This window comes from Musca vetustissima, unplaced genomic scaffold (assembly GCF_032173495.1).
Source record: "Musca vetustissima isolate MV318-11 ecotype Yass unplaced genomic scaffold, APGP_CSIRO_Mvet_v1 utg30844, whole genome shotgun sequence".
In the NCBI taxonomy this organism is placed as follows: Eukaryota; Metazoa; Arthropoda; class Insecta; order Diptera; family Muscidae; genus Musca; species Musca vetustissima.
Window position 1 is genome coordinate 1 of NW_026874528.1, and position 22,848 is coordinate 22,848.

Sequence of the window (22,848 nt, forward strand, 5' to 3'; positions counted from 1 at the left end):
TTGCATGGAGAAGGAGATCGGGCCAGAGAATAAGCATGCATGTTTTGATAAAGATTGGTCAATATTTAGCGGGTCAAATGGACCCTGACTTTTGTGTGAAAAACGACAAAATTTGTATTCTATGGCATATTTATTTACTCCTGGAGGATGTTGACCCCAGGAGTTGATAGCATATCCAAGAGGAGTGGTTGGCCTTTAAATTGATACCATATATAGTGATGTATCTACTCAGATGTGGGAGTTACAGTCAAATATTTACAGGTGCTTACGTATTCAGATATTATTTTGTAACCCATTACAACATTAGAGGGAGAAATATCCCGCTGATGGTTTTGAAGTTTTTCATGAAGTTCCAGTTATAGTCAAGAACAACGCCTACAATTTTCGGTGATGATCAGGATAAAATTTTGGGATGAAATGGACGGAAAACATAATTTTTTGTGTGTTTTCGAGTAGAGTATAATCCGAAAATCACAACACAACCCACCGTGAAGGTAATCTGGCTATTAAGGCAATAGGCGTGGATTTTTTAAATCTAATTTTTGAGAGACTATTAAGGCAATAGGCGTGGATTTTTTAAATCTAATTTTTGAGAGACTATTAAGGCAATAGGCGTGGATTTTTTAAATCTAATTTTTGAGAGACTATTAAGGCAATAGGCGTGGATTTTTTAAATCTAATTTTTGAGAGACTATTAAGGCAATAGGCGTGGATTTTTTAAATCTAATTTTTGAGAGACTATTAAGGCAATAGGCGTGGATTTTTTAAATCTAATTTTTGAGAGACTATTAAGGCAATAGGCGTGGATTTTTTAAATCTAATTTTTGAGAGACTATTAAGGCAATAGGCGTGGATTTTTTAAATCTAATTTTTGAGAGACTATTAAGGCAATAGGCGTGGATTTTTTAAATATAATTTTTGAGAGACTATTAAGGCAATAGGCGTGGATTTTTTAAATCTAATTTTTGAGAGACTATTAAGGCAATAGGCGTGGATTTTTTAAATCTAATTTTTGAGAGACTATTAAGGCAATAGGCGTGGATTTTTTAAATCTAATTTTTGAGAGACTATTAAGGCAATAGGCGTGGATTTTTTAAATCTAATTTTTGAGAGACTATTAAGGCAATAGGCGTGGATTTTTTAAATCTAATTTTTGAGAGACTATTAAGGCAATAGGCGTGGATTTTTTAAATCTAATTTTTGAGAGACTATTACTAATTTTACTAGACACCATAGCAAAGTTTTACTTTACATTTATTTTTTCCTACAATAACTAAGGTCATTAAAATCTCATTACCCTGATCTTGCACATTGCAAATGCCTTTAAATACCAACCCATATGTCACTTACGGATATCAGTCACTGTCGAAATATGTTAACAATTACATTCCTATTGCCAATTATAATAATTGCTGCGGGTCAAGAAGCTCCCGTTCGTCATGGTTCCTATCGGTTGTGTTTATATAAACAAGTGGATTTTGAAAAATGTCTCAATACCGTCGAAGTTGCGAAGAAAAATTCCATTAATTTGGAATTGGAATGTGTCCGCAAACAGGATCGTGGTGAATGTATTGAAGCGGTACGTTATGGCTCTTGTGAGATTACCGTATTAACTGATCATGGTTATCGTGAGGCGAGAAAGCAACATTTGCGGCCGATTATTTTTGCCCGAGAGGATAATAGTAGTTTGTCTATAGCTGTGGTACCGAGAGATATTACAATCGTTGATTTGGAGAGGGCGCCAATGTAAGTAGGTGGTATTGGGCGCCATGTGGGAATGAGTGGCATCATCAGATTAAAATATGATTACTCCTTTTACTACTTTTCCAGCAATGTAAATCAATCCAATCATCGGGCTTTCCATGCTGCTGCATTTTTCAACCTTAAGCGAGGACATGATATTTGTGGTTTTATGAAAACCTCTTTGGGGCCTTATATTCGTATCGAAGATTCTGCCAATTATCAACCAAATGAAAATGAAATTTTAATTTGTCCAAATCGTCTGACAGCCGAATTTGATGACTATGTAAATTGTAATGTCGAAGCCGGATTACAAAGGGCCATATTTGCCAAACAGCACATTCGTCGATCCGATATTCATCGAATTCAACAAAAATTTGAAATAATTTTAAAAGAATTCAATGCCAAATCATCAGCATTTAATTTCTTTGCAAGCTATTCGGGTAGTGATAATGCGATTTTCAAGGTAGGTTTCTTCGTACCTGATACGGTGTGGCAATGAGAAGTTTGAATTAATCTGTAATCTGTTTTTCATATTTACAGAATAATACAATTGCATTTGATTTGCGTCCGACCTATCGCAACGGTGTCAATGAGAGGGTATTTAATAAACTACATTGTGATACCGATCATCAGGAACATGATCCAAGAATTATAGAATAAATCTTAAAATAAATAAAAAATAAAAATGCTATTTAAAAAGGCATGTTGCCTAAATAGACACTCAAAATGTGTATTCAAACAACCCTCTATATACCGCTAAAAATTGCCTTTGTGGATCCTCAAAAATTGTATTTAAAAAATCCACGCCTTGTTGCCTTTGTGGATCCTCAAAAATTGTATTTAAAAAATCCACGCCTTGTTGCCTTTGTGGATCCTCAAAAATTGTATTTAAAAAATCCACGCCTTGTTGCCTTTGTGGATCCTCAAAAATTGTATTTAAAAAATCCACGCCTTGTTGCCTTTGTGGATCCTCAAAAATTGTATTTAAAAAATCAGCGCCTTGTTGCCTTTGTGGATCCTCGAAAATTGGATTTAAAAAAAAATAAATATTTATTTGAAATCTAAGATTACGAAATCTCAATTGACATCTGTCAGTAGCATTTAAATCTGCCAGTAATTGCAATAAATCACAAGTGAATAATTGTTGTTTCTATAAATATTACCAACTGCCCAGAAACAGCTGTTGTTCTTATTAGCGGTTCTCTACTGACTCAAATTATTAGTATTCTGAATATGTTTTTTTATTCTTAAACAATTAATAATAAGAAAATTTGCTCAATTAATTCACAATTGTCTTTGAATAAATTTGTTGATGTTTGGAACAAAAATGATCGCCAGTCACGTCTGCTTTTTGGAAAGACAGGTGATAGTAATTGGGGAACCACTTGAGTGTACCAATGCTACTTATTGGCAATTGTGATTATTTGTTCTATATTTATGCCATAAATGGTGATAGGGGATTTTTTGAGGATTTCTTAAAGATTTTTATAGGGATTAAAAATCCACGCCTTGTACTTGAATAGGCCCTCTAAAAATTTATTTAAAAAATCCAATAGATTAAAAAATAGATTTTTTGAGGGCCTATTCAAGTACAAGGCATGGATTTTTTAAATAGATTTTAGAGGGCCTATTCAAATACAAGACGTGGATTTTTTAAAAAGATTTTTTGAGGAGCTATTCAAGTACAAGGCGTGGATTTTTTAAATAGATTTTTTGAGGGCCAATTAAGGCAACAATGCGTGGATTTTTTAAATAGATTTTTTGAGGGCCTATTAAGGCAGCAAGGAGTGGATTTTTTAAATAGATTTGTTGAGGGCCAATTAAGGTAACAAGGAGTGGATTTTTTAAATAGATTTTTTGAGGGCCTATTAAGGCAGCAAGGAGTGGATTTTTTAAATAGATTTTTTGAGGGCCAATTAAGGTAACAAGGAGTGGATTTTTTAAATAGATTTTTAGTGGGTCTGGAATTTTATACATATTTGTATTAAAAATAATAATAATTGTTCTAATAATCTACCTGCGGGTAATAAATGCCATATTTAGTTTCGTAAATGGAAAATCCACTTAATTCCATAATCATTTTATTACTTTAATCTATATTTGTAATCTGAAAATATAGATCAATTGTTTTCAATTTATTCAAGATTATCTTACATACATGCATGCATGTATGTATTGATTATTTACATTATGCATATGCCGGCCGGCAATTTTTATTTATATTTTTTCTTTGCAAAAAAATAAAATCATTTTGCTAGACACGAAGTGAGCCCAATATTTTTTTTGCACACCAATAATTTATTGATCGGTGTGATCGTTGTGCCACAGCTTGACTATGAAAACCTGTTCTCTAGCTGGCTAGCTAGCTTCTCCCACAGGTTGAATGCTAATAAGTTAGGTTATGGCTGTACTAAGTAGTTTTGGAATATTTTTCATTCTGATATTGGCCTTTATTTTGTTTTGCCTTTTTCGTTTCGTTAAAATTAATGAACATCTAAGGGCATCTGTTTTCAGTATTGTGGAGTGGAAAAATTAATTTTAATATACCCTACATATGGCGTGCAGGTCCCTACATAAGAAAATTGTTTATTTAAAAAAAGACCTAAAGCTCTTCTATTAGGAATACCTAAAGCTCTTCTATAAAGAATACCTAAAGCTCTTCTATAAAGAAGACCTAAAGCTCTTCTATAAAGAAGACTTGAAGCTCTTCTACAAAGAAGACCTGATGATCTTCTATAAAGAAGACCTTAAGCTCTTCTATAAAGAAGATCTTAAGCTCTTCGATAAAGGAGACCTTAAGCTCTTCGATAAAGGAGACCTAAAGCTCTTCCTGTTAAAATTCGTTAGTAGTATTTTGGCCTAGAACAGTATTAGGGGTCTAATAATTAGACCTATGATGGGACGCATAAAATTAATTTTAATTTATATTTTAAAAAATATCTTTCGAAATTTTGTGGCCAATATAAATCCACATTTCTGTATAGGGTATATTTAGTATTAATCTAAATTTACTCAGCCTTATTTACAATTTGCCTAGCCAATAATAATAATGAAAAACAATAAAAATGAAGAAAAGCTCAAACATATGTTTGTATGTGCATGAGTAATAATAATAAATAACGAAAGGTGATTCCCGGTAAGTTTCAGACGATGGCGGTTACAGTGAAGAATAAATGTGGGGATAAAGAACAAATGAATATCGAATTGCAGAATTATTTTTTAATAAAATTTGTGAGGGTCTACCTAGGAAATATGCGTGGATTTTTTAAATACACTTTCGGAGGGTCTCTTAAGGCAAAAAGGCGTGGATTTTTTAAATACAATTTTTGACCACCTATTAAGGCAACAAGGCGTGGATTTTTTAAATACAATTTTTGACCACCTATTAAGGCAACTAGGCGTGGATTTTTTTAAATACAATTTTTGACCACCTATTAAGGCAACAAGGCGTGGATTTTTTAAATACAATTTTTGACCACCTATTAAGGCAACAAGGCGTGGATTTTTTAAATACAATTTTTGACCACCTATTAAGGCAACAAGGCGTGGATTTTTAAATGCAATTTTGAGGGTCTATTAAGGCAACAAAACACGGATTTTTAAATGCAGTTTTTGAGGGTCCAATAAGGCAATAGGCGTGGATTTTTAAATACAATTTTTGAGGGTCCAATAAGGTAACAGGCGTGGATTTTTTAAATACAATTTTTGAGGGTCCAATAAGGCAATAGGCGTGGATTTTTTAAATACAATTTTTGAGGGTCCAATAAGGCAATAGGCGTGGATTTTTAAATGCAATTTTTGAGGGTCTATTAAGGCAATAAGGCGTGGATTTTTAAATGCTATTTTTGAGGGTCTATTAAGGCAATAAGGCGTGGATTTTTAAATGCTATTTTTGAGGGTCTATTAAGGCAATAAGGCGTGGATTTTTAAATGCTATTTTTGAGGGTCTATTAAGGCAATAAGGCGTGGATTTTTAAATGCTATTTTTGAGGGTCTATTAAGGCAATAAGGCGTGGATTTTTAAATGCTATTTTTGAGGGTCTATTAAGGCAATAAGGCGTGGATTTTTAAATGCTATTTTTGAGGGTCTATTAAGGCAATAAGGCGTGGATTTTTAAATGCTATTTTTGAGGGTCTATTAAGGCAATAAGGCGTGGATTTTTAAATGCTATTTTTGAGGGTCTATTAAGGCAATAAGGCGTGGATTTTTAAATGCTATTTTTGAGGGTCTATTAAGGCAATAAGGCGTGGATTTTTAAATGCTATTTTTGAGGGTCTATTAAGGCAATAAGGCGTGGATTTTTAAATGCTATTTTTGAGGGTCTATTAAGGCAATAAGGCGTGGATTTTTAAATGCTATTTTTGAGGGTCTATTAAGGCAATAAGGCGTGGATTTTTAAATGCTATTTTTGAGGGTCTATTAAGGCAATAAGGCGTGGATTTTTAAATGCTATTTTTGAGGGTCTATTAAGGCAATAAGGCGTGGATTTTTAAATGCTATTTTTGAGGGTCTATTAAGGCAATAAGGCGTGGATTTTTAAATGCTATTTTTGAGGGTCTATTAAGGCAATAAGGCGTGGATTTTTAAATGCTATTTTTGAGGGTCTATTAAGGCAATAAGGCGTGGATTTTTAAATGCTATTTTTGAGGGTCTATTAAGGCAATAAGGCGTGGATTTTTAAATGCTATTTTTGAGGGTCTATTAAGGCAATAAGGCGTGGATTTTTAAATGCTATTTTTGAGGGTCTATTAAGGCAATAAGGCGTGGATTTTTAAATGCTATTTTTGAGGGTCTATTAAGGCAATAAGGCGTGGATTTTTAAATGCTATTTTTGAGGGTCTATTAAGGCAATAAGGCGTGGATTTTTAAATGCTATTTTTGAGGGTCTATTAAGGCAATAAGGCGTGGATTTTTAAATGCTATTTTTGAGGGTCTATTAAGGCAATAAGGCGTGGATTTTTAAATGCTATTTTTGAGGGTCTATTAAGGCAATAAGGCGTGGATTTTTAAATGCTATTTTTGAGGGTCTATTAAGGCAATAAGGCGTGGATTTTTAAATGCTATTTTTGAGGGTCTATTAAGGCAATAAGGCGTGGATTTTTAAATGCTATTTTTGAGGGTCTATTAAGGCAACAAGGCGCGGATTTTTTAAATTTGAGGGTCTTAATAGACCCTCAAACATTGTATTTAAAAAATCCACGCCTTGTTGCCCTAATAGACCCTCAAACATTGTATTAAGGCAACAAGGCGTGGATTTTTTAAATTTGAGGGTCTTAATTGACCCTCAAACATTGTATTTAAAAAATCCACGTCTTGTTGCCTTAATAGACCCTCAAACATTGTATTAAGGCAACAAGGCGTGGATTTTTTAAATACAATGTTTGAGGGTCTATTAAGGCAACAAGGCGTGGATTTTTTGTATACAATTTTTTTGAGGATATATTAAGGCAACAAGGCGTGGATTTTTTAAATATATTCCAATATATTTGTACTTCACTGTAAATGTAAAATTCATATCCATTTGCAGGAGCAAAAAAAACCTATTAACATCTCCCAACTACTAACACACTTGACAACTTTTATGTTCGGATGTATTTTCTGTTTTGTTCTGTTCCGAATATCGATGATTGGTTGGATGTACTTCTGCAGCAACGCCGCTATATAAAGAGAGTTGTGACAAAGCACTCGATATCAGTGCAACGAGTGAAGTCACTCCGACCACTTCGCGATTGATTTTTGAAATTTAGTTCTAAACAAAACCCCACCGCAATGGGATTTTCCATAGCAACCTTTGTGGCTTTAGCTCTGCTAGCCGTTGTATCAGCAGAAAATGCTGAACCAAAATGTAAGAACCATTTTTTATTTATTTCAAGGTCAAGGTGAATAATACAGTGATCCTTTATTTTACAGTTCGTATGTGTGTTCCATTCATATACTATCAGGATTGTTTGACTTTGTTGGGGAAATTTTCGGAGGGTGGCGTCAAAATGGAATGTGTTCAGGGCCGTGATCGTATTGAGTGTTTGGATATGATCCATCAGGGTAAGGCTGATGTTTTGGCTGCCGAACCGGAGGATATGTATGTGGCCTATCATACGAAAAATAAAGATTACAAAGTAATATCTGAAATTCGTACCGAGGAGGATAAGGATGGTAGGGTTCAAAATTTAATTATGGGTGGTATGGCAAAGGGAGATAATATTTTTTTTCATTCCAGCTCCATTCCGCTATGAGGGCATTATTTTGGTTAAGAAAAACTCGAATATCCACAGTCTCAAGGAGTTGCGTGGTGCCAAATCCTGTCACACTGGATTTGGTCGCAACGTTGGCTATAAAATTCCCATTACAAAGTTGAAAAATGATGGCGTTTTAGAGGTGTCAAAGGATCCTGAACTTACGGCCACAGAACGTGAGCTGAAAGCCTTATCGGAATTCTTTTCGCAATCGTGTTTGGTCGGTACCTATTCGCCATATGCCGAAACAGATCAGATGTTGAGTAAGTGTAAATGTTCCCGAGGTGGTTTCTGAGGATTGATTAATTCGATCGGGATATGTTTTTCTTTCAGAGAAAAAATATTCCAATTTGTGTGCCTTGTGTGAGAAACCCGAACAATGTAATTATCCGGATAAGTTTTCGGGCTATGATGGTGCCATTCGCTGTCTGGACAAGGGCAAGGGTGAGGTGGCCTTTACCAAAGTGCAGTTTATTAAGAAATATTTTGGAGTAAGTATCGATAAGAGCTTTATGTCTTCTTTATAGAAAAACTTTAGGCCTTTCTTATAGAAGAGCTTTAGGTCTGCTTTATAGAAGAGCTTTATGTCTTCTTTATAGGAGAGCTTTAGGTCTTCTTCATAGAAGTGCTTTAGGTCTTCTTCATAGAAGAGCTGAAGGTCCTCTTTTTCATAGAAGTGCTTTTTTGAAACAGCTTAAATGTTCTGAAATGATCTGAAAGTCCCTCCCCTAGAGGCTTCATGTCTTACGAACTAAAAATGTCTCTTTCCCAGCTGATACCCGGCGTTAAAGCAGAAGGTGATCCCAGTGATTTCGAATATTTGTGTGAAGATGGCAGTAGACGTCCCCTGGATGGTCCAGCCTGCTCTTGGGCTCAACGTCCATGGTCTGGTTATATTGCAAATAGCGAATCCATTCAAGGTGAACAACAATTCCATAATTTACAAAATCGTTTGGAAAAATTCTTTGAAAATGCGGTGCGTGGTGAGAACAAGGGTGTAGCCCCCTACTTTTTGATCAATAAGGATGCTGTGTACTATAAGAAACCCGAAGCTGTCGATCCTCAAGAATATTTGGAAAAGGCTGGTTATAAAGATGTCATTGAACGTGATGGTTCGGAATTGAGAAAAATGAGGTGTGTTCCAATAAATATTATAAAAGAAAATGGTCATCAAATTCCCTCTCTCCCGCTCCCTCCAAATCTGTTTTTATAGATTGTGTGTCCAATCCGATATTGAATTTGACAAATGTAATGCCATGCAGCGTGCTGCCTACTCCCGTGATATCAGACCTGAAATCGAATGTGTCAGGGAGGCGAATTGCATTTCAGCTGTTGCCGAGGGCAGGGCTGATATGTTAGCGGTTCCGGCCAGTCAATACAAAGCCGCCAGGGAAGCAAAACTTGAACCCATTGTCTATGAAGCCTATGACGATAATGATGTCTATGTTGTATTGGTCGATCCAAAGTTGACTAAAGAGGATCTCAAAACGAAACCTGTGTAAGTGCAGCCCCCTCATAGCCCACATGGACCTTGACCCTAATCTAAATTCATTTTTCCCACAGTTTCTTTGATCCAAGTAACATACGTGAAGCTAAAGCTGCAGCTTACCTCTATTCTACGAGAGGTCTCAACGAATGTCCCAGCAAACCCGGTGACGATAAATCTATACAGATTTTCAATGCTAGGAACTTAGGCGGAATCAATGGTAAAATTTTACTTTGCCCGGATGGTGAAGAGAAACCACTTGAGGAATGGGAAAAATGCAATTTCGAAGCTAATTTACCGAACGCTGTATTCATCCGGGATTCAATGACCCCTGTCGAAAAGGAGACCCTGAAACATTTATTCATTTCCTTGTCAGATAAATTTGGTAAATTGCGTAAACTGACAGATGTTTTCCAACTTTTCGGAAACTATGCCCCGCACTATGCCGATGTGTTGTTCCGCAATGAAGCTGTGAAATTCGTTACCGAATTGGAGAAGAATAAACTTCCAAATGAAGAGTTCTATCAGAGCTTGCCATGTTAAATTCCTTGAGAATTTCGAAATGAAATAAATGAAAAAAAAAATTCTATTTTTTTAATGCAGAACAAATGAAATTGAAAAATAGTTGCATTTCTTCATCATGATTGGGCGGGAAAGGTCTTCATTATTGAATTGAAATATTTTTCAACGATTTTTTCAAGTGTTAAACATAGGCGTGGTTTTTTTAAAATTTATTTTTAAAGGTTTGAAAATAGAACTTTAGGTCTTCTTAATAGAAGAGCTGTAGGTCTTCTTAATATAAAAGCTTTAGGTCTTCTTAATAGAAGAGCCTTAGGTCTTCTTTATATAAGAGCTTAAAGTCATCTTTATATAAGAGCTTAAAGTATTCTTTATAGAAGAGTTTAAGGTCTTCTTTATAGAAGAGTTTAAGGTCTTCTTTATAGAAGAGCTTTACGTCTTCAGCATAGAAGATCTTGAGGTCTTCTGCATAGAAGAGCTTTAGGTCTTCCTTATAGAAGAGCTTTGGGTCTTCTTTATAGCAGAACTTTAGGTCTTCTTTATGGAAGAGTTTTAGGTCTTCTTCATAGAAGAGCTTTAGGCCTTCTTCATAGAAGAGCTTTAGGCCTTCTTCATAGAAGAGCTTTAGGTCTTCTTCATAGAAAATCTTTAGATCTTCTTCATAGAATAGCTTTAGGTCTTCTTTAGAAGAGCTTTAGGTCTTCTTTATAGAAGAGCTGGAGATCTTCTTCGCAGAAGAGCTTTAGGTCTTCTTCATAGAAGAGCTTTAGGTCTTCTTCATAGAAGAGCTTTAGGTCTTCTTCATAGAAGAGCTTTATGTCTTCTTCATAGAAGAGCTTTAGGTCTTCTTCATAGAAGAGCTTTAGGTCTTCTTAATAGAAGAGCTTTAGGTCTTCTTCATAGAAGAGCTTTAGGTCTTCTTCATAGAAGAGCTTTAGGTCTTCTTCATAGAAGAGCTTTAGGTCTTCTTCATAGAAGAGCTTTAGGTATTCTTTATAGAAGAGCTTTAGGTCTCCTTCATAGAAGAGCTTTAGGTCTTCTTCATAGAAGAGCTTTAGGTCTTCTTCATAGAAGAGCTTTAGGTCTTCTTCATAGAAGAGCTTTAGGTCTTCTTCATAGAAGAGCTTTAGGTCTTCTTCATAGAAGAGCTTTAGGTCTTCTTCATAGAAGAGCTTTAGGTCTTCTTCATAGAAGAGCTTTAGGTCTTCTTCATAGAAGAGCTTTAGGTCTTCTTCATAGAAGAGCTTTAGGTCTTCTTCATAGAAGAGCTTTAGGTCTTCTTCATAGAAGAGCTTTAGGTCTTCTTCATAGAAGAGCTTTAGGTCTTCTTCATAGAAGAGCTTTATGTCTTCTTCATAGAAGAACTTTAGGTCTTCTTCATAGAAGGGCTTTAGGTCTTCCTTATGTAAGAGTTTTAGGTCTTCTTTAGATATGATTTATTTTTCAAGGACAATCAACAGGTTTTTTTAAATCTATCCTAAGGTCGTTGTTGTGACCTGTATAAACATTGGTATGAAATTTGGTAGGGGATTTTTGGTCTTGCCGAATTTTATGACCTTAACTTGAACTGAAAATCACATTATAAATAAATAATTTTTTTTGAATTTAATATTCATACATTCTTCTTCATAGAAGAGCTTTAGGTCTTCTTCATAGAAGAGCTTTAGGTCTTCTTCATAGAAGAGCTTTAGGTCTTCTTCATAGAAGAGCTTTAGGTCTTCTTCATAGAAGAGCTTTAGGTCTTCTTCATAGAAGAGCTTTAGGTCTTCTTCATAGAAGAGCTTTAGGTCTTCTTCATAGAAGAGCTTTAGGTCTTCTTCATAGAAGAGCTTTAGGTCTTCTTCATAGAAGAGCTTTAGGTCTTCTTCATAGAAGAGCTTTAGGTCTTCTTCATAGAAGAGCTTTAGGTCTTCTTCATAGAAGAGCTTTAGGTCTTCTTCATAGAAGAGCTTTAGGTCTTCTTCATAGAAGAGCTTTAGGTCTCTTTACAGGAGAGCTTTAGGTCTTCTTAACAGGAGAGCTTTAGGTCTTCTTTATAGGCGAGCTTTAGGTCTTCTTTATAGAAGAGCTTGAGGTCTTCTTTATAGAAGAGCTTGAGGTCTTCTTTATAGAAGAGCTTTAGGTCTTCTTTATAGAAGAGCTTTAGGTCTTCTTTATAGAAGAGCTTTAGGCTTTCTTTATAGAAGAGCTTTAGGTCTTGTTTATAAAAGAGCTTTAGGTCTTCTTTATAGAAGAGCTTTAGGTATTCTTCATAGAAGAGCTTTAGGTATTCTTCATAGAAGAGCTTTAGGTATTCTTTATAGAGGAGCTTTAGGTATAAAAATTTATATGAAGAGCTTTAGGTCTTCTTCATAGAAGAGCTTTAGGTCTTCTTCATAGAAGAGCTTTAGATCTTCTTCATAGAAGAGCTTTAGGTCTTCTTCATAGAAGAGCTTTAGGTCTTCTGCATAGTAGAGCTTTAGGTCTTCTTCATAGAAGGGCTTTAGGTCTTCCTTATGTAAGAGTTTTAGGTCTTCCTTAGATATGATTTATTTTTCAAGGACTATCAACAGGTTTTTTTTAATCTATCCTAAGGTCATTGCTGTGACCTGTATAAAAATTGATATGAAATTTGGTAGGGGATTTCTTGTTGGTTGATATTTTCTTCATATAATCGATCAAGGAATCCCCTGCCGAATTTTATGACCTTAACGTGAACTGAAAATCACATTCTAAATAAATATTTTTTTTGAATTTAATATTAATACATTTTTTCATTTCTTAGAATTACCGATTACTTTTTTGCATAATAGGCAATTGCAGATTTTTTGCATTAGCAATTAAATAAAATATATCAACAACAACAATTTGTAATCAAGTAGCACTAATTTTAAAACGGGATTCCCTCACTGATTATCAGCCAAGATGAAAATATGCAGATGGCATAGGTGGGTAGGTATATTGATAAGTATTGTGCATTTTGTAAATATGTATACACTAGAGGGAAAAAATCGGACAAAATTTTCAGACATTTCGGGAGATAAGAAATTGATCAATTTTATTATAATAATATTTAAATTATTTTGAAAACAAAAAATAAAAATATAATTCCCCTATTCTAATTCAACCTACTTATGGAGAATACTTCCATGCCGCACTGTAAAGTCAATTGAAATCAACGGTAATGTACTCAGTTAAGATGGTGATAGCCTTTACGAGATAACCCAGATGGACAGATGAACTGAAACGTCAAACGTGTAATTTTCATTTTCATGCTATATAAAGCAACCGGTAGGTTGTCGAAAAATCATCAGTAAGGAAAATACTCTGTGGAGGACAACATCAACCTTAAGAACTTCTAAGGAGAATTACGAATAAAATGAAATTTTCAAGAAGTATTGGTTTGACAATTGCCGTGCTTGGCATGATTGCTGTGGCACAAGCCGATGAACAAATTTGTAAGTTTTTGAAAAAAAGAATTCTTTGAAGAGTTTTTAATTAAAAAATTACCCTTCACAGATCGCATGTGTGTCCCACAAAAATACTATGAGGATTGTTTGAATTTGCTAAAGGATCCTTCAGAGGCTGGCATCAAAATGGAATGTGTGGCGGGACGGGATCGTATCGATTGTTTGGATATGATTAATCAACGTAAGGCTGATGTTTTGGCCTCCGAACCGGAGGATATGTATGTGGCATATCATACGAAAAATTCCGATTATAAAGTGATATCGGAAATACGTACCAAGGATGATAAGGATGGTGAGATTTAAGAAAAAATGTTTGACTCTATGTTATTTAAATAATTATTGTTATTTCATCCAGCCCCCTTCCGTTATGAGGGTGTTATTTTGGTAAGGAAAAACTCAAATATCCACAGCCTTAAGGATTTGCGTGGTGCCAAATCCTGTCATACCGGTTTTGGTCGTAATGTTGGCTTTCGTATCCCTGTGACAAAATTGAAAAATCATCATGTCTTGAAAGTTTCAATGGATCCCGACATGACTGCCACCGAACGTGAATTGAAGGCTTTGTCGGAATTCTTCTCGCAATCCTGTTTGGTGGGTACCTATTCACCATATCCTGAAACGGATCGTTTGTTGAGTAAGTTAAGGACATTTGATGATGAATATTTGAAAAATAAATTGTTGTTGGCATTTTTCAGAGAAAAAATATCCCAATTTGTGTGCCTTGTGTGAGAAACCAGAGCAGTGTAATTATCCGGACAAGTTTTCGGGCTATGATGGTGCAATTCGCTGTCTGGACAAGGGCAAGGGTGATGTGGCCTTTACCAAAGTGCAGTTTATTAAGAAATATTTTGGAGTAAGAAATACCCCCACATTCAGGAACTTTAGTAGAAGAGCTAGCTTCTACTTCATAGAAGAGCTTTAGACTTTTTTATGGAAGGTCTTATTAATAGAAGAGCCTTAAGTCTTCATCATAAAAGAGTTTATATGGAAAAGCTTTAGGACTCCTTAATAGAAGAGCTTTAGGTCTTCTTCATAGAAGAGCTTTACGTCTTCTGCATAGAAGAGCTTTAGGTCTTATGCATAGAAGAGCTTTACGTCTTCTGCATAGAAGAGCTTTACGTCTTCTGCATAGAAGAGCTTTAGGTCGTCTGCATAGAAGAGCTTTAGGTCTTCTTCATAGAAGAGTTTTAGGTCTTCTTCATAGAAGAGCTTTAGGTCTTCTTCATAGAAGAGCTTTAGGTCTTCTTCATAGAAGAGCTTTAGGTCTTCTTCATAGAAGAGCTTTAGGTCTTCTTCTTCTTCATAGAAGAGCTTTAGGTCTTCTTCATAGAAGAGCTTTAGGACTTCTTCATAGAAGAGCTTTAGGACTTCTTCATAGAAGAGCTTTAGGTCTTCTTCATAGAAGAGCTTTAGGTCTTCTTCATAGAAGAGCTTTAGCTCTTCTTCATAGAAGAGCTTTATGGCTTTTTCACAGAAGAGTTTTAGTTATCCTTCTTCATAGAAGAGCTTTAGGTGAGGGCTTTGAAAAAATGTGTTATCTTCTTGTTTTCTTCATCGAAGAGCTCAGGATATTCTTCTTCAAAACACCTCCAATCTCACGATTTCCTTTCTTCCAGATGACTCCCGGTGTGACTGCTGAAGGTGATTCCGCCAATTTTGAATATTTGTGTGAAGATGGTACACGTAGACCAATTACTGGTCCGGCTTGTTCTTGGGCTCAACGTCCATGGACTGGTTACATATCCAATACCGATGCCGTTCAGGGCGAACAAAAGTTCCATAATTTACAAAAACGTTTGGAGAAATTTTTCGAAAATGGTCTGCATGCTGAAAATAAGGAGGCCGCCTCACATCTCTTGATCAACCAAAATGCCGTATATCACAGTAAACCAAAGGCTGTCGATCCCAAGGAATATTTGGAGAAGGCTGGCTATAAGGATGTCATTGAACGTGATGGTTCCGCCATAAGGAAGATGAAGTAAGTCCAGAGGGAAAAAAATTCGAATTGAGAATGTATTTAAAAAAATATTCATTAACAGGATGTGTGTCCAAACCGATATGGAAATGCAAAAATGTGATACAATGCGTCGCGCCGCTTACTCACGTGATATACGTCCCGAAATTGAATGTGTCCAGGAGAGGGATTGCATCTATGCCCTTAAGGATAAAAAGGCTGATATGGTAGCTGTACGAGCCAGAAATTATAAGGATGCACGTGATGTCAAACTCAAGCCCATTGTTTATGAAGGTTATGGTCAAAATGATGTCTATGTTGCGGTGGTGGAACCCTCTCTCACCAAGGATAATTTACAAAATTTGCCAGTGTAAGAGGAATAATTAAATTTAGTTCTCAAGGTTACCAAAATTTATAATTGTCCTTTTTGCAGATTCTTCAATGGCCAAGATGAACGTGCCCACAAGGCAGCCGATTATTTGAATAAAATGCGTGGCATCAATACCTGCCAAACGACACCGTCATCGGAAAAGAACATTATGATTGTGAATGCTCGCGATTTGGAACAGCATAAAAATAAACAGCTGTTGTGTCCAAATAAGGATAAGAAGCCGGTTAGCGATTGGCAAAATTGCAACTGTGAAGCCAATTTGCCTGTGGCCATTTTCATACGCGATTCCATGTCGCGTGTCGAACAGGAAACCTTGAAACATTTGTTTTTATCGCTGTCGGATAAATTTGGTAAAAATGGAAAGGTACCAGATGTTTTCGCCCTATTTGGGGAGTATAAAAATCAACATCATGATGTCTTGTTTAGCGATAACGCTGTGGAATTTGTCACCGAGCTGAAGAATGAAAATACCAGTGAACGTATCTATCAGGGTTTGTCGTGTGATGGTAATACAATTACGAAGCAGTAAAGCGGAAAAAGAAAAGGGTTATTCCAATAAATGATGATTATGATATAATAATATGGAGAATAAAAGTCAACTTGTTTTTATTATTTTAAACAAATATATATTCTTTAAAAATCGACGCCTTCTAATATTTCTTTAAACTAATTTTCATTTAAAATCCACGCCTTCTAATAGAGCTTTAACGAAATATTCTTTAAAAATCTACGCCTTCTAATAGTCCCTTTAAAAAATATTCCTTATAAATCCACCCCTTCTTATAGTCCCTTTAAAAAATATTCTTTAAAAATCTACGCCTTCTAACCACCCATTCTTATAAAATTACTGGTTTAGCACATGATTGAGATAGTGTTGGAAATTCGAAATCATAAGTACGAAATGTACTAAATGGTACTAAATATAGTACAATTTGGATCTATGTAAACTGGTAGGGCTGGGATCTTGAAATTTATGATTAAAATTACTGTTGCAGTGTGGAATTGAGGAAGTTTTAGAAACTCGTGCTTACATCTACGAAAAGTAATAAATCGTACTAAATTTGGTACAATTTGGTGAACGAATAGAGCTGGAATCTTTAAATGTGGACTTATGGTTATTATTGGAGTGCATGACTGAAGTAGTTTTGGAAATTCGTACCTATGGGTACGAAAAGCACAAAATTTGGTCCAATTTGCAACTTAGGTTAGCGTGGGAGTGTAGGAAAAGTGCAGAATGGTACCAAATCTGGTACAATTTGGTGAACATGCATAGCTGGAATTCTTAAATTTGGACTTACGATTAATATTTGAAAGTAGGTTTGAAATATTGAGATAGGTTTCGAATATGGGTACAAAAAGTACAGAATGGTATCAAATCTGATATAATTTTGGTACGAAAAGTACTAAATTTGGTACAAGTTGGACTTTGGTGGAAATAAGATTACTGTTAAAGTGTAGGATTGATGTAGTTTTAGAAATTCTTACTTATGAGTATGAAAAGTTCTAAATGATACTAAATTTGGAACAATTTGGATTTGGTTGAATGCTAAGATTTGGAATTTAAATTATTGTTCAAGTGTAGAATTGATCTATGGAAACAGCTTTGGAAAGTTAGTGTAATAAATATATAATGTCATTGTGTAATAAAATTTGAAATAATTTGGATTTAACCATTGCTGCAAAATTCATAAAAATCGGTTAAGTATTTTCGGAGTCATTCGAATTTCAATTCTACCATGCTCCGAAATATACTTTCTGTTCGAAGCTCGGAGCCTATTACCAAAAAAATGAAAAACCCTACAAAAATCGATTTTGAAAAAATGGAAATTTTTTTCTTCATACAGCTACAGTGTGTGTATGTGTAAAAGTAAATATATTTTACCTACATATCATGCAACAAGAAATTGCACCTCGAACTGCCCTTTGCCCCTGCAAGTATGCTATAATTTTCATACAACAGCAGACATTATGAAAATAATTTTTTTGCCTTTTTTAAAAGACCGATTTTTGTGTGTTTTTTTCATTTTCAGGTATTAGGCGACCAGGATCGAGCAGGAGATGTATTTCGGACCATCGTTGAATTGAAATACAAATATCTCGACAACTACTAAACCGATTTTTATAAAGTTTCCTGATATGGTTAGAGGAAATTCTGAAGTTTTATTACACACTGCTTAAGGGTTATCTTTTAGCTATTATCTTTTTGGAAACACTGTTTTTAACAGTTTACATATATTTCGTGTATTTTTTCACTGCCAAACATCTTCAGTTCGGGTTATATTCGATGAATAGTCATACAAACAAACAACCCTTTCCAATCAGTTGCCCGTATTTGGCGAACCGGTAAAGCTGGAACTCTCTTTGGACATTTGAACTATAAGTATGCGAAAATTACTAAAGTGTACTAAATTTAGTACAATTTCGTAACATGTGAATGGATAGAAATTTGGAATGCAAATTAAGGTTGAGAAGCTGGGTCGATATAAGGAGCTGGCTTTGGAAGCGTGTACTTATGTATATCAAAAGTACTATATCCGGAACAAATTTAATTTGGAGGTAAAAATCGAGTTGGAATCCTGAAAATTTAACCCGAGCTGTGCTAGCGTGAACATATGGTCACACTCATAATACGATCAATAAGTCATCTAAAATACCTGTATCCGAGCAGTGCTAGTGTGAACATACGGCCACAGCCCAAAAATTGATTCAAATTTTTGAATTCAGTGGCCCACAATCTGTGGACGCTGAATGTTTCGACCCACAACACAAAAAATAATTACAGCACTATTCGGATTAAATTAACATTACCGTCGAAGTGTAGGATTGGGATATATACGTAGTTTTGGAATTTCTTTACTTATGTGTACGAAAAGTACTAAATCGTACTATAATTGGTACAATTTTGATTTCGGTAAACCGATAGAGCTGGAACAATGCAAATTGTAGTCAGGATCACTGTTGGGGTGTGGGATTATGGTATGAAAATTTGTACTAATCTGTACTATATGGTACCAAATTTGGATTTGGGTGAACCGATAGAGAGGAAGCTTTACATTTGGATTTAGGATCATTTTTGGGGTAGAATTGAGCTATTTAGGACATTTTGGAAATTCCTACTAATGTGAACTAAATTTTGGGTGAACCGATGCAATGAACTTTTGGAAATTTGTACTAAATGGTACCAAATGCGTTTGAGTGAACCGATTTAGCTGGAATTTTGAAATTTGACGTTCTAATCACTTTTGGGGTGTAGGATTGGGCTTTGTGGAACGTTTTGGAAATTCGTGCCAATGTGTACTAAATTTGGTACAATTTAACTTTTAAGTGAACCAATTGAGCTGGAAACCTTGAAATTTGGAAATAAGGTTAATGTTACAGTGTAGGATTGGGGTATGGATGTAGTTTTGTGAAATTCGTACTTATGGGTACTAAATTGTACTAAATTTGGTACAATTTGAATTTTGTGTGAACTGATAGAGCTGGAACCCTGCAGTTTGGAGTTACGATCTTTGTTGGTATGTAGTATATTGAGCTGTGTAGAAAGTTTTGGAAATTCGTACTAATGTGTACTAAATGGAACCAAATTTGTATTTGGGTGAACCGATAGAGCTGATAAATTTGATGTTAGAATCACTGTTGGGGTGTAGGGTTTGGCTTTGTAGAAAGTTTTGGAAATTCGTGCTAATGTGTATTAAATTTGGTACAAATTACATTTTTGGTAAACCAATACAGATGGAATCGTGAAATTTGGACTTAGGGTTACTGTTGGAATGTAGGATTGGGCTACGTAGAATATTTTGGACATTTATACTAATGTGCACAAAATGGTACCAAATGTGGATTTGGGTGAACCGATAGAGCTGGAATCTTAAAATTTGGTGTTAGGATCACTGTTGGAGTGTAGGATTTAGGTAAACCGTACCGTAAAATTCCGATAGAGCTGGAATTTTACATGTGTTGGTACTAATGTGTTCTAAATTTGGTACAAATTAAATTTTTGGTGATCCAATTTGGAGATATGGTTTCTGTGAGCCCCCCCCCCTGCGTACGTCCCTGGCGTATACATATTGGCAATACTTATACGTAACCTATTCCCCATGGTATAATAAAAAAAGGTAACAGCAAGTGTTGTTGTACAAAAAACGATACAACAACCACATAGAAATTTGTTGTTGTAAGTTCTACTAGTGTCAACTCATTTGACAGAAAAATGTAAACAAACAAAGAAATTATTTTTATTTTGAAAATTAAATATTTTCGAATCCTCAAAATAAAAATTGAAGAACATGAATGAAAATCTATTCCCTTATAATAATTCAAATATGTTTTTTGGTTTCTTTCTATAATTTTATTTCTAATTATTATTATTAATTCGATTTACAATTCAGACTTTCATAAAGCTTTTCTTTAACCTGGGCACTTCTTAAATCAGTTGTAAATTCCAAGGCACTATCGGTGAAAAGAACATTCTCCGCATTTTTATTGTACGCACCAAACAGCGCAAAAACATCCGACAATTTCGATCTTTTGCCAAAGGTATCCGACAGAGAAATAAATAAATGTTTCAAAGTCTCCTTTTCGATGCGGGTCATAGAATCTCGAATGAATAACGCTGTGGGTAGGTTGACATCATAATTACAAGATTTCCATTCCGTAACCGGCATCTTTTCCATATTCGGACAGAGTAATTGTTTATTTTTGTACTGATCTAAATTCAAGGCATTAACGATTTTAATATGCTCTTCTGATGTGGGCGTGGTTTGACAGGTGCTGATACCTCGCAGGTGATTTAGATATTCGGCTGCCTTGAGGGCCCTTTCGTTTTGTGGATTGAAATTTCTGTAATCAAATTTTAAAATTATTTACTGAATTTACATTTGTGAAATCGTACATTTGTGAAGAAAATAATTGTTCTCTACTTAGAGATGGTTCCACCACAGCAACATAGACATCATTGTCGGCATAGCTTTCATACACAATGGGCAGTAGGTCATTTTCTCTGGCCTCTCTATACAGGCCGGCTTTAACAGCCAACATATCAGCCTTTCCCTCCTTAACGGCTGAAATACAATTTTCCGCCAGGACACACTGCATTTCGGGACGTATATCACGTGAATAGGCAGCACGGCGCATGGTATCACATTTTTCCAATTCAATATCGGTTTGGACGCACATACTGGGGGAAATATAATTTGCGGATTTTCTTTAAAAAATAATTCGAGTATTTACTCACATCATTTTCCTAATATCCGAACCATCACGTTCAATAACATCTTTGTAGCCAGCGGCCTCTAGATATTCCTGCGGTTCCACTCCATGCGATTTGCTGTGATAAACGGAATTCTCATTGATCAGTAAATGGGAGGCGGCCTCCTTATTCTGAGCATGTAAACCCTGTTCGAAGAACTTCTCCAAACGATTTTGTAAATTGTGCAATTTTTCATCATCTTTCACGGAATAGGTATTGGATATATAGCCGGTCCAGGGTCGTTGAGCCCAAGAACATGCCGGCCCGTCGATTGGACGTCTGCTGCCATCTTCACACAAATAATCGTAATCGAAGGCATCTCCTTCAGCCACAATGCCGGGGATCATCTGAGAAAATAGAAGAGAAAAGCTTTAGTATTTCATTTCATGGAAGAGCTTCAGGTCTCCTTCATAGCAGAGCTTTAGGTCTTCTTCATAGCAGAGCTTTAGGTATTCTTCATAGAAGAGCTTTAGGTCTTCTTCATAGCAGAGCTTTAGGTCTTCTTCATAGAAGAGCTTTAGGTCTTCTTCATAGAAGAGCTTTAGGTCTTCTTCATAGAAGAGCTTTAGGTCTTCTTCATAGAAGAGCTTTAGTTCTTCTTTAGGTCTTCTTCATAGAAGAGCTTTAAGTCTTCTTCATAGAAGAGCTTTAGGTCTTCTTCATAGAGGAGCTTGAGATCTTCTTCATAGAAGAGCTTGAGGCCTTCTTCTTCATAGAAGAGCTTTAGGTCTTCTTCTTCATAGAAGAGCTTTAGGTCTTCTTCATAGAAGAGCTTTAGGTCTTCTTCATAGAAGAGCTTTAGGTCTTCTTCATAGAGAAGCTTTAGGTCTTCTTCATAGAAAAGCTTTAGGTCTTCTTCATAGAAGAGAGGTCTTCTTCATAGAAAAGCTTTAGGTCTTCTTCATAGAAGAGCTTTCGGCCTTCTTCTTTAGGGTTACCTCTTAGAAGAGTTTTTTTTTTTTCTTCATTTAGCTTACCCCAAAATATCTCTTGACAAATTGAACTTTGGTAAATGCCACATCACCTCTACCCTTGTCCAGGCAACGAATGGCTCCATCGTAACCAGAATATATATCGGGATAATCACATTGTTCTGGTTTCTCACACAAGGCACACAAGTTGGAATATTTCTTTTCTACGGAAAATAAAAAAAATAATTTCATATTTCTCCTGTCTCCCAAATCAACAACTTACTTAACAGCCGATCTTTTTCCGGATATGGTGAATAACTACCCACCATACACGACTCCGTAAAGAATCCCGACAAAGCTTTAAGTTCACGTTCTGTTGCCGATATTTCTGGATCCAATGAAACTTGCAGAACCTGAGCATTTTTCAATTTCGTTAGGGGTATTTTATAGCCAACAGTGCGACCAAAACCTGTATGGCAAGATTTTTTGCCATGCAAATCTCGCAGACTATGAATGCTGGAATTTTTCTTAATCAAGATGACACCCTCATAGCGGAAGGGGGCTAAAAAAATAGAATTCATTAAATTATTTTCATAATTGGTTAACAAACAAAAACACCCCACCTTCTTTATCCTCTTTGCTGCGTATCTCCGATATAATTCGATAATCGGCATTTTTGGTATGATATGCCACATACATATCTTCCGGTTCGGAGGCCATAACATCGGCCTTACGTTCATTAATCATATCCAAACAATCGATACGATCACGTCCCGCGACACATTCCATATGTATGCCAGCCTCTGAGGGATCCTTCAACAAATTCAAACAATCCTCATAGTATTTTTGAGGGACACACATGCGATCTGTGTGGAGTATTCAAATCAGGGTTAATATTGAGTGGATATTTCGT

General features: G+C 35.5%; 3 protein-coding genes across 3 annotated transcripts; 2 read left to right on the forward strand and 1 right to left on the reverse strand.

Moving 5' to 3' along the window:
* The first annotated feature begins 1,372 nt into the window (after positions 1–1,372).
* LOC133334307 (transferrin-like) lies at positions 1,373–2,403 on the forward strand. Its single transcript, XM_061542599.1, has 3 exons — positions 1,373–1,746; positions 1,831–2,206; positions 2,284–2,403. The coding sequence occupies exons 1-3, from the start codon at positions 1,373–1,375 to the stop codon at positions 2,401–2,403; spliced, it is 870 nt and encodes a 289-aa protein (XP_061398583.1).
* Positions 2,404–7,659: 5,256 nt separating this feature from the next.
* Positions 7,660–16,305, forward strand: LOC133334286 (uncharacterized). The gene is made up of 13 exons (XM_061542579.1): positions 7,660–7,897; positions 7,962–8,240; positions 8,311–8,468; positions 8,750–9,111; positions 9,191–9,475; positions 9,541–10,001; positions 13,247–13,252; positions 13,451–13,723; positions 13,787–14,065; positions 14,127–14,284; positions 15,048–15,409; positions 15,471–15,755; positions 15,819–16,305. Exons 1-13 carry the CDS (start codon positions 7,660–7,662, stop codon positions 16,303–16,305), a joined length of 3,633 nt encoding a protein of 1,210 aa, XP_061398563.1.
* A 3,838-nt stretch (positions 16,306–20,143) lies between these two features.
* On the reverse strand, positions 20,144–22,802 carry LOC133334296 (transferrin-like). Its single transcript, XM_061542589.1, has 6 exons — positions 22,559–22,802; positions 22,219–22,497; positions 22,002–22,159; positions 21,010–21,371; positions 20,668–20,952; positions 20,144–20,615 (listed from the first exon to the last, which is right to left on the reverse strand). The coding sequence occupies exons 1-6, from the start codon at positions 22,794–22,796 to the stop codon at positions 20,144–20,146; spliced, it is 1,794 nt and encodes a 597-aa protein (XP_061398573.1). The 5' UTR covers positions 22,797–22,802.
* Positions 22,803–22,848: the final 46 nt, after the last annotated feature.

Excerpts from the sequence above, each read along its gene's own strand:
- LOC133334286 (XM_061542579.1), top strand. The coding sequence starts at position 7,660 with ATGTGTGTTCCATTCATATACTATCAGGATTGTTTGACTTTGTTGGGG. Across the intron at positions 8,241-8,310 it reads CGAAACAGATCAGATGTTGA|AGAAAAAATATTCCAATTTG; the intron begins GTAAGTGTAAAT and ends TTTTTCTTTCAG. Across the intron at positions 9,476-9,540 it reads GATCTCAAAACGAAACCTGT|TTTCTTTGATCCAAGTAACA; the intron begins GTAAGTGCAGCC and ends TTTTTCCCACAG.
- LOC133334296 (XM_061542589.1), bottom strand. The coding sequence starts at position 22,796 with ATGTGTGTCCCTCAAAAATACTATGAGGATTGTTTGAATTTGTTGAAG. Across the intron at positions 22,160-22,218 it reads GGAAAAAGATCGGCTGTTAA|AAAAGAAATATTCCAACTTG; the intron begins GTAAGTTGTTGA and ends TATTTTCCGTAG. Across the intron at positions 21,372-22,001 it reads TTGTCAAGAGATATTTTGGG|ATGATCCCCGGCATTGTGGC; the intron begins GTAAGCTAAATG and ends CTATTTTCTCAG.
- LOC133334307 (XM_061542599.1), top strand. The coding sequence starts at position 1,373 with ATGTTAACAATTACATTCCTATTGCCAATTATAATAATTGCTGCGGGT. Across the intron at positions 1,747-1,830 it reads GATTTGGAGAGGGCGCCAAT|CAATGTAAATCAATCCAATC; the intron begins GTAAGTAGGTGG and ends CTACTTTTCCAG. Across the intron at positions 2,207-2,283 it reads GTGATAATGCGATTTTCAAG|AATAATACAATTGCATTTGA; the intron begins GTAGGTTTCTTC and ends TCATATTTACAG.